At 39.5% G+C, this 13,961-nt stretch overlaps 1 protein-coding gene across 1 annotated transcript in view; it reads right to left on the bottom strand.

The window, feature by feature from the left end:
- Positions 1–13,961, bottom strand: part of clstn2a (calsyntenin 2a) — a 376,557-nt gene that overhangs the window by 66,808 nt on the left and 295,788 nt on the right. The window contains exons 8-9 of the mRNA XM_061919775.1: positions 10,411–10,668; positions 4,616–4,737 (exon numbers count right to left, since the gene is read on the bottom strand). Of these exons, the coding sequence (XP_061775759.1) occupies positions 4,616–4,737; positions 10,411–10,668 (380 nt within the window). The remainder of the gene's footprint in view (positions 1–4,615; positions 4,738–10,410; positions 10,669–13,961) is intronic.

Raw genomic sequence — 13,961 nt, 5'->3', positions numbered from 1 at the left:
CAAGGCAGGCCAAATTGAAAATTTTGGCAATTCCCCAATCTAGACGAAAATAAAGCTTTTTTAAAATGTCAATTAAAACCATCACAGGTTAAGCATCAATGACTCGGTGGACACAAACTTTAGGGATGAAAACACCCACAAAAGATGTTTTTCCTTTTCGGTCTTTTGTGTGCAGTTGATCTAACAGGACTAAAGTCTGTATCTTGATTCGTTTCTGGCCTTGTGCCTGGCTGACTCGTTCATTACCGCGTGCACTCAAGAAAGACGGAACATTAGTTTATCGTCGATAGGTGTGTGTGTGTGTGTGTGTGTGTGTGTACTGGTCTCCCTCCGACGCCACATTCCTTCACTGTGTTCGATCCACTTGACAAATGGGGGAGAGGGGTCTTCCTCGCTCTCGCTTTACCAACCTTCTTTTGTGGCTCCCTGCTCCTCCTCCCTCGGGTGAGAATGGAAAAATCAATGGAGCTAAATGGAGTTGCAGCGGAAGCCATCGAGTGTCCTTGCTAAGTGCGGGAGGAAGGAAGACGGCGAGAGGCAGCTCTGACACGCAGCGTCCTCGTCTCCTTCTCCCTCGCCGTGATAACATTCCTCACAAAGGCCCGGCTCTCAATCTCCGTTCTAATTCATCTCAGAGGTGCTCAGGTCAGGACTCTGAGCAGGCCAGTCAAGTTCATCCACTCCAGACTCTGTCATCCAAGTTGTTATGGACCTTGCTTTGTGCACTGATGCACAGTCATGTTGGAAGAGGAAGGGCCCATTCCATGAAGCTCTCTGCGCACTGTATGTGGGCCAATTGGAAGGCCACATAATGTTTGGAGCTCTGTGGCAACTGGCTGTGCAGAAAGTCGGCGACCTTTTCGCACTTCGGGGCGGCATAGCTCGGTTAATAGAATGGCCGTGCCAGCAACTTGAGGGTTCCAGGTTCGATCCCTGCTTCTGCCATCTTAGTCACTGCCGTTGTGTCCTTGGGCAAGACACTTTACCCACCAGCTCCCAGTGCCACCCGCGCTGCTTTAAATGTAGCTGAGATGTTGGGTTTCACTATGTAAAGCGCTTTGAGTCACTAGAGAAAAGCGCTATATAAATATAATTCACTTCACTTCACATGTAAAGTGACTATCTATCTACCTATTGAGATAAATATATATATTTTTTCATGTTTTATTACCTTTTTGCAATATAATGTGGAAATGCAAAATATACAATAGCTAAAAAAAATTTTTGCCGTGGGAAATATTTGAAGTTGGGTAATTCCAACTATGAATATGTCAATAAGTCATGACAACATTGGTTTTAATACAGCAAGCAATTATTTTTACAGTGCCTACTGAGCAAGAATGATATATATATTATATATATATATATATATATATATACACACATATATACTCATATACACTGATAACATTTTAACAGAAGTGTCGATAGAGCATGTTTAAACAGAAAATAGGCAGATATTAGCAGTAAATGAACAAGTAGATAATCCATTTTTTACAGTTTGTCCCTCATAATGTTGACAAAATAATAGGTGTATAAATGACACAATATGTTACTGCATACATCAGCAGACTAATTAGGAGCCTTTGTTTGTTTACTTACTGCTAAAAGAGAAGTTGTCTAGTATGTTCACAATTTTATTTAAATTGCTAAATTGCAATAATAATCATATGTTTAAAGATAATGCCATTTTTTTGTAGTATCGAAATACATTTTTTATATACAACATATTGGGTATCGAGACAACCCTACAACTGACTGAGATCATTTTCATTGCATTTCAGTGGTAAAATGGCAGTTAAACTCATTTCCGCTCATCAAAGCTCTGACAATTCTGCTCATATTTTTTTTGCCGCCTTTTGGTAGCTGAAGTGCCCAATTTCACCATAACAATGTTTTCCTTTTTTTCCCATTCGACAAGAATGAGATTCAGTAGGTTTTCATGGAAAAAAGCCAAGAAGTAGAGTTTGTTAAAAAATAGCAGTTCTAATGGGAGTCGATGGAGCCGAAAGCAATCTTAAGGGAAAGTGTGTGTACTTGATGTTTATGTCCTTTTCTAACAACATTGCAATCAAAAAAACAATGCAATATTATTTTTGAAAAACACCGCAAACCTTAGAGCTGAACAATAATATCACAAAAGACAAGTAATGCATGTTTTGGCTCCTAGGGATCCAATCGAAACTTATTATCTACTATAAAAGTATATTTACTGCCATAGGTTGTATTAATATTCAGTTTGTATGCAAATAAGATGGAAACATTCTGTTAGTTTAACTATATGAAGATATTAAGACAAGCTGTCGATGAGTCCATCTCATGAATTTGTGTTTATGACCGAGTGGTTAATAATTACATCCACCAGTTTTCCAGTACTCAAAAGGAGAGGAATTTCCCCCATGTTTAAATACAAATGTGGACAGGTACCTGTATGCCCAGAGCATATATAAAAATTACATGCACATACGTCATGGCCAACTATGCAATTATTATCCACTCCCACCACAGATAGTTCGCAGCCCTGTGGGAAACTCAGCAGAAACTTGGTGGAAAAAGTGGGTCAACAACAACGTTCCCTCTAAGGTGGGCGCACGGCAAATCTATGCCATGCACAAAATCCATCCATCTTCTTTTGCTTATCCGAGGTGGAGTCGAGGGGGCAGCAGCCTAAGCAGGGAAGCCCAGATTTCCCTCTCCACAGCTACTTCGTCCAGCTCCTCCCAGGGGTTCCTGAGGAGTTCCCAGGCCAGCCGGGGAACATAGTCTACCCAACGTGTCCTGGGTCTTCCCCGTGGCCTCCTACCGGTCGGACGTGCCCTAAAAACCTCCCTAGGGAAGCATTCGGGTGGCATCCTGACCAGATGCCTGAACCACCTCATCTGGCTTTTCTCGATGTGGAGGAGCAGCGGCTTTACTTTCAGCTCCTCCCGGGTGGCAGAGCTTCTCACCCTATCTCTAAGGGAGAGCCTCGCCACCCGGCGGAGGAAACTCATTTCGGCCGCTTGTACCCGTGATCTTGTCCTTTCGGTCAAAACCCAAAGCTCATGACCATAGGTGAGAATGGGAACGTAGATCGACCGGTAAATTGAGAGCTTTGCCTTCCGGCTCGGCTCCTTCTTCACCACAACGGATCAATACATCATCCACATTACTGAAGACGCCGCACCGATCCACCTGTTGATCTCACCATCCACTCTTCCCTCACTCGTGAACAAAACTCAGAGGTACTTGAAATCCTCCACTTGGTGCAAGATCTCCTCCCCAACCTGGGGATGGCACTCCACCCTTTTCCGGGCGAGAACCATGGACTCGGACTTGGAGGTGCTGATTCCCAGATGAAGCCATCAGGACCACATCATCTGCAAAAAGCAGACACCTAATCCTGCAGCCACCAAACCAGATCCCCTCAACGCCTAGAAATTCTGTCCATAAAAGTTATGAACAGAATGGGTGACAAAGGGCAGCCTTGGCAGAGTCCAACCCTCACTGGAAACGTGTCCGACTTACCGCCGGCAATACGGACCAAGCTCTGGCACTGATCATACAGGGACCGGACCGCCACAATAAGACAGTCCAATACCCCATACTCTCTGAGCACTCCCCACAGGACTTCCTGTCCACAAAGCACATGTAGACTGGTTGGGCAAACTCCCGTGTACCCTCAAGAACCCTGCCCAGAGTATAGAGCGGTCCACAGATCCACGACCAGGACGAAAACCACACTGTTCCTCCTGAATCCGAGGATCGACTATCCGGCGTAGCCTCCTCTCCAGTACACCTGAATAGACCTTACCGGGAAGGCTAAACATGATGACAATCCAATTCATAAAAGCACGGACAATAACATTCCAAAAGTGTGCACATCCTCCAGCCAAAGTCATCCTCCGTGACTAAAACCCCTTTCCACTGTGACCGCGCTGGGTATTTTGGTGAACAAATTCGGGGAGAGTATGAAGGAATGTGGGCAGGTAATGAAAACGGAAGAACTCATCCTACGCCACACGAACATCGGTAGCTTTTCAGCCACTGTGTAAAATCACCATGATTCTACGCTTCCCCGCACGCACGCATTACTTTTTAATGCAAAATGGTGACAGTTGTCATATAAATTTCTGAATTTAATAATATTGCCAACTTTTTTTTGTTCTTGTAAAATAGTGACATTTTTGGAGTATTATTATGACTTTTGCCAAGTAAAATTCCAATAGTTATTGAAATATTGCCAAAATGTATAAGTTTTCTTATCAAATTGTGACGTTAGTCAAGTAAAACTACGACCCTTTTCACAAAATTGCCAAAATGGTAAGCTTTTCTTGTAAGATTGCGACTGTTATTGAGTAAAATTCCAACTTTTATCATAACATTACACAAATGTTCCGTTTTTCTAGTAAAATCTTGACTTGTGTCGAGTAAAATGACAACTTTTAACATATTACTAGAGGTAGACATTTTTCGGAGGTCTCAAGAAGGTAACAAATACGAGTGTGTGTGTGTGTGTGTGTGTGTGTGTGTGTACTTGGACTGGTGAACAAGTTAGGACATAAATCATGGTCCCAATACGGAAAAACCATTGCACGCACGCACGCACGCACACACACACACACACACATCTCACCTGCTCTAGCTTCCAGTGGAATTCAGCAGGTCGGAAAGTGTCGCGCTGGCTGAAGTCTCGTCTGAGCAGGAAAACCAGGCGGCAGTTGTGGATGTAGAGAGAATAATGGTGGCGGTTCATTTCTGCAAAGACCAGCAGCAAATAAACACAAACAATGGAAACACAGTCAATTTGGTGTAAGTGTGTTCTTGTATTTCTAGCCTTCTTGAGACATCAAGAAGGAAAAGTAGCTTCCATATGAGGAGGTGTGAACAAGTTAGGACATAAATCATGGTCTCAATACAGAAAACCATTGCATCTAATAGAGAGCCAAATACTAAAGTCTGTGAACATTGCTCCAAAGTCAGGATTTTTTGTTGATTTAATGTGCATACAAAAGTAGACACTGACAGTGTGTGTGTGTGTGTTTTTTTACCCTTCTTGAGACATCAAGAAGGAAAAGTAGCTTCCCAATGAGGAGGTGTGAACAAGTGATGACATAAATCATGGTCCCAATACAGAAAACCAATGCATCTAATAGAGAGCCAAATACTAGAGTCCGTGAACATTGCTCCAAAGTCAGGATTTTTTGTTGATTTAACGTGCATACAAAAGTAAACATTGAAAGGGTGTGTGTGTGCGTGTTTTTACCCTTCTTGAGAAATCAAAAAGGAAAAGTAGCTTTCATATGAGGAGGTGTGAACAAGTTAGGACATAAATCTGTGTCCCAAAACAGAAAACCATTGCATCTAATAGAGAGCCAAATACTAGAGTCCGTGAACATTGCTCCAAAGTTAGGATTTTTTGTTGATTTAACGTGCATACAAAAGTAAACATTGAAAGTGTGTGTGCGTGTGTGTGCGTTTTTACCCTTCTTGAGACATCAAGAAGGAAAAGTAGCTTTCATATGAGGAGGTGTGAACAAGTTAGGACATAAATCTGTGTCCCAATACAGAAAACCATTGCATCTAATAGAGCAGGGGTAGGAAACCTATGGCTCTAGAGCCAGATCTGGCTCTCAGATAAATCTTAGCAGGCATTGCTTAACATAATACGTAATGAATAATTCCGCTGATAATCACAGTGTTAAAAATAACGTTCAAAAGATAAGACATTCTCATTCATTTTAATCCAACCATCCATTTTCTATCGCACCTGTTCAATAAGTCGCATTAATGGTGAGAAGTATTATATTTATTATTATTTAGCTTTAGAATAAGTGAATTATTTTGTGAAGTGAATTATATTTATATAGCGCGTTTTCTCTAGTGACTCAAAGGGCTTTACATAGTGAAACCCAATATCTAAGTTACATTTAAACCAGTGTGGGTGGCACTGGGAGCAGGTGGGTAAAGTGTCCTGCCCAAGGACACAACGGCAGTGACTAAGATGGCGGAAGCGGGGATTGAACCTGGAACCCTCAAGTTGCTGGCACAGCCACTCTACCATCCGAGATGTACCGCCCCAATAACAACGTTATTAAAAAGAATGAGGGACTTATTACTCTCTAAAAATGTTGGTCTTACTTAAAAATGCACGCATTTAATTGTATTCAGTGTTAAAAAATATTATATGGCTCTCACTGAAATACGTTTTAAAATATTTGGCTTTCATGGCTCTCTCGGCCAAAAAGGTTCCCGACCCTGTAATAGAGAGCTAAATACTAGAGTCCGTGAACATATCTCCAAAGTCAGGATTTTTGGTTGATGTAACGTTCATACAAAAGTAAACATTGACAGGTGCAAAGGCAGCAATGTATGATAAAACAAGACATCTAAAGAAGGACTTTCCTATTCTTCCCCGAAAAAACAGCCAAGTGTCATAATTTTGCCAAGTAAAATTCCGAGCATTATCACAATATTGCCGAAATTTGAAGCTTTTCTTGTAAAATTGCGAATGTTATTAAGTAAAATTCCAACTTGTATCATGATATTGCACAAATGTTCAGTTTTTCCTTGTAAAATTTTGACTTGCGTTGAGTAAAATTATACAACTTTTAACATATTACTAGAGGTAGACATTTTTCGGAGGTCTCAAGAAGGTAACAAATACGAGTGTGTGTGTGTGTGTGTGTTCTTGGACTGGTGAACAAGTTAGGACATAAATCATGGTCCCAATACAGAAAACCATTGCATCTAATAGAGAGCCAAATACTAAAGTCCGTGAACATTGCTCCAAAGTTAGGATTTTTTGTTGATTTAACGTGCATTCCAAAGTAAACATTGACAGTGTGTGTGTGTGTGTGTGTGTTTTTACCCTTCTTGAGACATCAAGAAGGAAGAGTAGCTTTTGTATGAGGAGGTGTGAACAAATTAGGACATAAATCTGTGTCCCAATACAGAAAACCATTGCATCTAATAGAGAGCTAAATACTAGAGTACGTGAACATAGCTCCAAAGTCAGGATTTTTGGTTGATGTAACGTGCATACAAAAATAAACATTGACAGGTGCAAAGGCAGCAATGTATGATAAAACAAGACGGCCAAAGAAGGACTTCCCTATTCTTCCCCGAAAAAACAGCCAAGTGTCATAATTTTGCCAAGTAAAATTCCGAATATTATAATATTGACGAAATTTTAAGCTTTTCTTGTAAAATTGCGAATGTTATTAAGTAAAATTCCAACTTGTATCATGATATTGCACAAATGTTCAGTTTTTCCTTGTAAAATTTTGACTTGCGTTGAGTAAAATTACGACTTTTAACATGTTACTAGAGGTAGATATTTTTCGGAGGTCTCAAGAAGGTAACAAATACGAGAGTATGTGTGTGTGTGTGTGTGTGTGTTCTTGGACTGGTGAACAAGTTAGGACATAAATCATGGTCCCAATACAGAAAACCATTGCATCTAATATCTAATAGAGAGCCAAATACTGGAGTCCGTGAACATTGCTCCAAAGTTAGGATTTTTTGTTGATTTAACGTGCATACAAAAGTAAACATTGACAGTGTGTGTGTGTGTGTGTGTTTTTTTACCCTTCTTGAGACATCAAGAAGGAAAAGTTGCTTTCATATGAGGAGGTGTGAACAAGTTAGGACATAAATCTGTGTCCCAATACAGAAAACCATTGCATCTAATAGAGAGCTAAATACTAGAGTCCGTGAACATAGCTCCAAAGTCAGGATTTTTGGTTGATGTAACGTGCATAGAAAAGTAAACATTGACAGGTGCAAAGGCAGCAATGTATGATAAAACAAGACGGCTAAAGAAGGACTTCCCTATTCTTCCCCGAAAAAACAGCCAAGTGTCATAATTTTTCCAACTAAAATTCCGAGTATTATCACAATATTGACGAAATTTGAAGCTTTTCTTGTAAAATTGCGAATGTTATTAAGTAAAATTCCAACTTGTATCATGATATTGCACAAATGTTTAGTTTTTCCTTGTAAAATTTTGACTTGCGTTGAGTAAAATTACAACTTTTAACATATTACTAGAGGTAGACATTTTTCGGAGGTCTCAAGAAGGTAGCAAATACGAGAGTGTGTGTGTGTGTGTGTGGGTGTGTGTGTGTGTGTGTGTGTGTGTGTGTGCGTGCGCGCGTGTGCGTGTGTGTTCTTGGACTGGAGAATAAGTTAGGACATAAATCATGGTCCCAATACGGAAAAACCATTGCATCTAATAGAGAGCCAAATACTAGAGTCCCTGAACATTGCTCCAAAGTCAGGATGTTTTGTTGATTTATTGTGCATACAACAGTAAACATTGACAGGTGCAAAGATAAAACAAGACGGCAGCTAAAGAAGGACTTCCCTATTCATCCCAGAAAAAAAACACCTACAACAAAACAAAAGATTGAGGTGTCGTTTGCAGCCCTGTTAGTGAAATCTTTCAAAATGAGGGTGGTCCCAATTAGGAGGGATTTTTCAAATTGACTGTGTGTCGCTTTTAAAAGTGCTCCCCCTCTGGTCAACATATGAAATAACAAGTGTGTGTAAGAAATTCAAGTGCGCCCCCTTTGGCCAAAATTAATTAAAAAAAGTATTAAAAAAACATGTATACAAAGACATACTGTAATAACGACGTAAATAATGAAGACTAAAAACCAAATTACATACAAAATATACATATTTTTTTTAAATAACTAAAAGCAGTCTTTCTCACGTGGCGACTTTTTTCTTATAAAATTGGGAACAATTTCTCATAATCTTTCTGTTTCTGAAATATTGCAATATTGTCTTGTCAAATTCTCACTTTTTTATGTAAAATGAATACTTTTCTTGTTAAAGTTATTACTTTTTAATGCAAAATGGTGACATTTGTCAAATAAAATTCTAAATTTTATAATATTGCCAACTTTTTTTTTTGTTCTTGTAAAATAGTGACATTTTTGGAGTATTATTATGACTTTTGCCAAGAAAAATTCCAATTGTTAGTGAAATATTGCCAAAATGTATAAGTTTTCTTATCAAATTGTGACCTTAGTCAAGTAAAACTACGACCCTTTTCACAAAATTGCCAAAATGTTAAGCTTTTCTTGTAAGATTGCGACTGTTATTGAGTAAAATTCCAACTTTTATCATAACATTGCACAAATGTTCCGTTTTTCTAGTAAAATCTTGACTTGTGTCGAGTAAAATGACAACTTTTATTATAATACTGCCCAAATTCTAAGTTATTCTTGTGAAATTGTGACCTTTTTCTTGTGAAATTCCAACTCTTTTTTTCACAACAAGCTTTTCTACATTTGCATAGTATGTATATATTATTCATGTTGTAAATACACATCTTTATATATTTAGAAAGGCTGGTCCTAAAGAGGTCACAGTAGAGACAAGAGCATGGAAACTACAACTTCACATATAGCTGTGAAAATAGAAGAAACTGAATTATTGGACTCATTTGGTGCATAGAAACATCCATCCATCCATTTTCTACCGCTTATTCCCTTTCGGGGTCGCGGGGGGCCCTGGCGCCTATCTCAGCTACAATCGGGCGGAAGGCAGGGTACACCCTGGACAAGTCGCCATCTCATCGCAGGGCCAACACAGATAGACAGACAACATTCACACTCACATTCACACACTAGGGCCAATTTAGTGTTGCCAATCAACCTATCCCCAGGTGCATGTCTTTGGAAGTGGGAGGAAGCCGGAGTACCCGGAGGGAACCCAAACATACTGACTGTAAAAAGTCACACGTCAGACAAGGCAGCAAAAAAAAAAAAAAAAATTCAATCGTGACTTTTAAACTAGTAAAAATAACATTTATATCATGTGCAATCATCTGTGTCAGGAGAAATGTTCACATTTCAGCTTACAGGAATTCTATTACACACACACACACACACACACACACACACACACACACACACACACACACACACACACACACTCAAACACTACAATTGTAGTCCAAGAACCACTAAAAAATACCTACTAAATACATCACTACTTGATTAGTTTCTTCATGGAATACTTATTTACTCTTACTCGAGTAATTATTTTGAAGACTACTTTTTACTTTTACTCGAGTAAAGCAGGTTTTATCAAATACTTTAAACATGCGGACATATTTTAGCTTCTTATAGTTGTACTTTGTGCTTGTTTGATTGGTGTAATGGTTCCAAAACTTCTACTTTGTTTTTAATGAGTATTTAGGCCTACTACGCCACTGTATTGTACTATTAGTCATCACGGGGGTACTTGGAGAGCCAAGTTTTTTCTGAGGTAGTACTCAGTTGGAGAACCACTGATCTAGAACACACAGAAAATGAATCGCGGATTTCTTTTTTTTTTTTTGTACCTTCAGGAGAGAGATTTGTTCCAAAAAGAAACCAAATTCCCTGAAAGGCAAAAAAGATGTGAAATCCTCACCGGTTTTGTCAGAGTTACAGAGCAGGGTTTCTTTCTCAGCCCTGAGTCCCGGACTGGGCCCGTGTTTCATCCACGTGGCCACGGTGAACTGGTCCGTCAGGTTTTGGGGCACCACGTGATCGGGAATATTGGCTGCCTGACGCCCGGCGAACTTGTAGATGAGGTCGCTGTCACGCCCGCTGTCGGTCAGAAGAGACGCGGTCCAGTTCGTGGCCGGACTCGGGGCGGGGAGGAGATCTGTGCTCCCTGACGCCGCACCTGAGGGGAAATAAAAACGTAGAAAGATTGGGAGGAAAATGCTGCCAAATATTGTTTGTATTCTATTACTAAACAAACACAAGAATAAAACACAGTACCGTACTTTCCGGACTATAAGGCGCACTTGAAATCCTTTCATTTTCTCAAAACTCGACAGTGAGCCTTATGACCCGGTGTACCTAATGATAAGTGTGACCAGTAGATGGCAGTAACACATAAGAGATACGTGTAGACTGCAATATGATGGCAGTAACACATAGGAGATACGTGTAGACTGCAATATGATGGCAGTAACACATAAGAGATACGTGTAGACTACAATATGATGGCAGTAACACATAGGAGATATGTGTAGACTGCAATATGATGGCAGTAACACATAAGAGATACGTGTAGACAGCAATACGATGGCAGTCACACATAAAAGATACATGTAGACTGCAATATGATGGCAGTCACACATAGGAAATATGTGTAAACTGCAATATGATGGCAGTAACACATAGGAGATACGTGGAGACTGCAATATGATGGCAGTAACACATAAGAGATACGTGTAGACTGCAATATGATGGCGGTCACACATAAGAGATACGTGTAGACTGCAAAGTGATGGCAGTCACACATAGGAGATATGTGTAGACTACAATATGATGGCAGTAACACATAGGAGATACGTGTAGACTGCAATATGATGGCAGTAACACATAGGAGATACGTGTAGACTGCAATATGATGGCAGTAACACATAGGAGATACGTGTAGACTGCAATATGATGGCAGTCACACATAGGAAATACGTGTAGACTGCAATATGATGGCAGTCACACATTGGAAATACGTGTAAACTGCAATATGATGGCAGTAACACATAGGAGATACGTGTAGACTGCAATATGATGGCGGTCACACATAAGAGATACGTGTACACTGCAATATGATGCCTAACACATAAGAGAGACGTGTAGACTGCAATATAATAGCAGTCACACATAAGAGATACGTGTAGACTGCAATATGATGGCATTAACACATAAGAGATACGTGTAGACTGCAATATGATGGCAGTCACACATTAGAGATAAGTGTAGAATGCAATGTGATGGCAGTCACACTTGAGATACATGTAGAATGCAACATGACTCAAGTAAACACCAAAATTGCATATGTTCCATTGAAAATATAAAACATTACACACGGCGCTCAAAAATCTATCAGAATTGTTTTAGTACGACGTATAACCCCGTGCGCCTAATGTACGGAGTAATTTTGGTTTGGCTTACAGACCTCGAAGCTATTTTATTTGGTAAATGGTGTAATGATAAGTCTGACCAGTAGATGGCATTCACACATAATAATTACATGGACACTGCAATATGATGGCAGTCACACATATGATATACATGGAGACTGCAATATGATAGCAGTCACACATAAGAGATACGTGTAGACTGCAATATGAATCAAGTAAACAACGCAAAAATTGTATATGTTCCATTGAAAATATATGACATTACACACGGCACTCAAAAATCTATCAACAATGTTTGAGTCCGACTTATAACCCGGTGCAACTAATGTACGGAGTAATACTGGTTGTGCTTACCGAATGGAACATATACAATTTTGGTGTTGTTTACTTGAGTCATATTGCAGCCTACACGTATCTCTTATGGGTGACTGCCATCATATTGCAGTCTACACGTATCTCTTATGTTTGACTGCCATCTACTGGTCACACTTATTTTACCCTGTACCAAATAACAAAGCTTCGAGGTCGGTAAGCATACCCAGAATAATTCCATACATTAGGCGCACCAGGTTATAAGTCGTCCTAAAACATTTTGATGGATTTTTGAGTGCCGTGTGTAATGTTCTATATTCTCAATGGAACGTATAACATTTTGGTGTTGTTTACTTGAGTCATATTGCAGTCCACACGTATCTTATGTGTGACTGCCATCATATTGCAGTCTACATGTATCTCTTATGTGTGACTGCCATCATATTGCAGTCTACACGTATCTCCTTTGTGTGACTGCCATCATATTGCAGTCTACATGTATCTCTTATGTGTGACTACCAGCTACTGGTCACACTTAATACAACATTTACCAAATAAAATAACCTTGAGGTCGGTAAGCACACACAGAATTATTCCGTACATTAGTCGCGCCGGGTTATAAATCGTACTAAAACATTTTGATCGATTTTTCAACGCTGTGTGTAATGTCCTATATCTTTAATGGAACATATAACATTTTGGTGTTGTTTACTTGAGTCATATTGCAGTCCACACATATCTCTTATGTGTGACTGCCATCATTTTGCAGTCTACATGTATATCTTATGTGTGATTGCCATCTACTTTCCACACTAATCATGACACCATGTACCAAATAAAATAGCTTCGAGGTCGGTAAGCACACCCAGAATTATTTCGTACATTAGGCGCACCGGATTATAATTCTTACTAAAATATTTTGATAGATTTTTGACCGCCGTGTGTAATGTCCTATATTTTCAATGGAATTTATACCATTTTGGTGTTGTTTACTTGAGTCATATTGCAGTTTACACGTATCTCTTATGTTTGACTGCCATCTACTGGTCACACTTATCATTTCACCCTGTACCAAATCACAAAGCTTCGAGGTCGGTAAACATACCCAGAATTATTCCTTACATTAGTCGCACCGGGTTATAAATCGCACTAAAACATTTTGATATATTTTTGTGTGCTGTGTGTAATGTTCTATATTTTCAATGGAACATATAACATTTTGGTGTTGTTCACTTAAGTCATATTGCAGTCTACACGTATCTCTTATGTGTGACTGCCATCATATTGCAGTCTACACGTATCTCTTATGTGTGACTGCCATCATATTGCAGTCTACACGTATCTCTTATGTGTGACTGCCATCATATTGCAGTCTACACGTATCTCTTATGTTTGACTGCCATCTACTGGTCACACTTATCATTTCACCCTGTACCAAATCACAAAGCTTCGAGGTCGGTAAGCATACCCAGATTTAGTCCTCACATTAGTTGCATCAGGTTATAAGTCGTACTAAAACATTTTGATATATTTTTGAGTGCCATGTGTAATGTTCTATATTTTCAATGGAACATATAACATTTTGGTGTTGTTCACTTAAATCATATTGCAGTCCACACGTATCTCTTATGTGTGACTGCCATCATATTGCAGTCTACATGTATCATTTATGTGTGACTGCCATCATATTGCAGTCTACATGTACATCTCATGTGTGACTGCCATCATA

The sequence above is a fragment of the Nerophis ophidion genome, linkage group LG14 (genome assembly GCF_033978795.1).
Source record: "Nerophis ophidion isolate RoL-2023_Sa linkage group LG14, RoL_Noph_v1.0, whole genome shotgun sequence".
Classification (NCBI taxonomy): domain Eukaryota; kingdom Metazoa; phylum Chordata; class Actinopteri; order Syngnathiformes; family Syngnathidae; genus Nerophis; species Nerophis ophidion.
The sequence above is the reverse complement of the archived record's forward strand: the minus strand, read 5'-3'. Positions and strand labels throughout refer to the sequence as shown.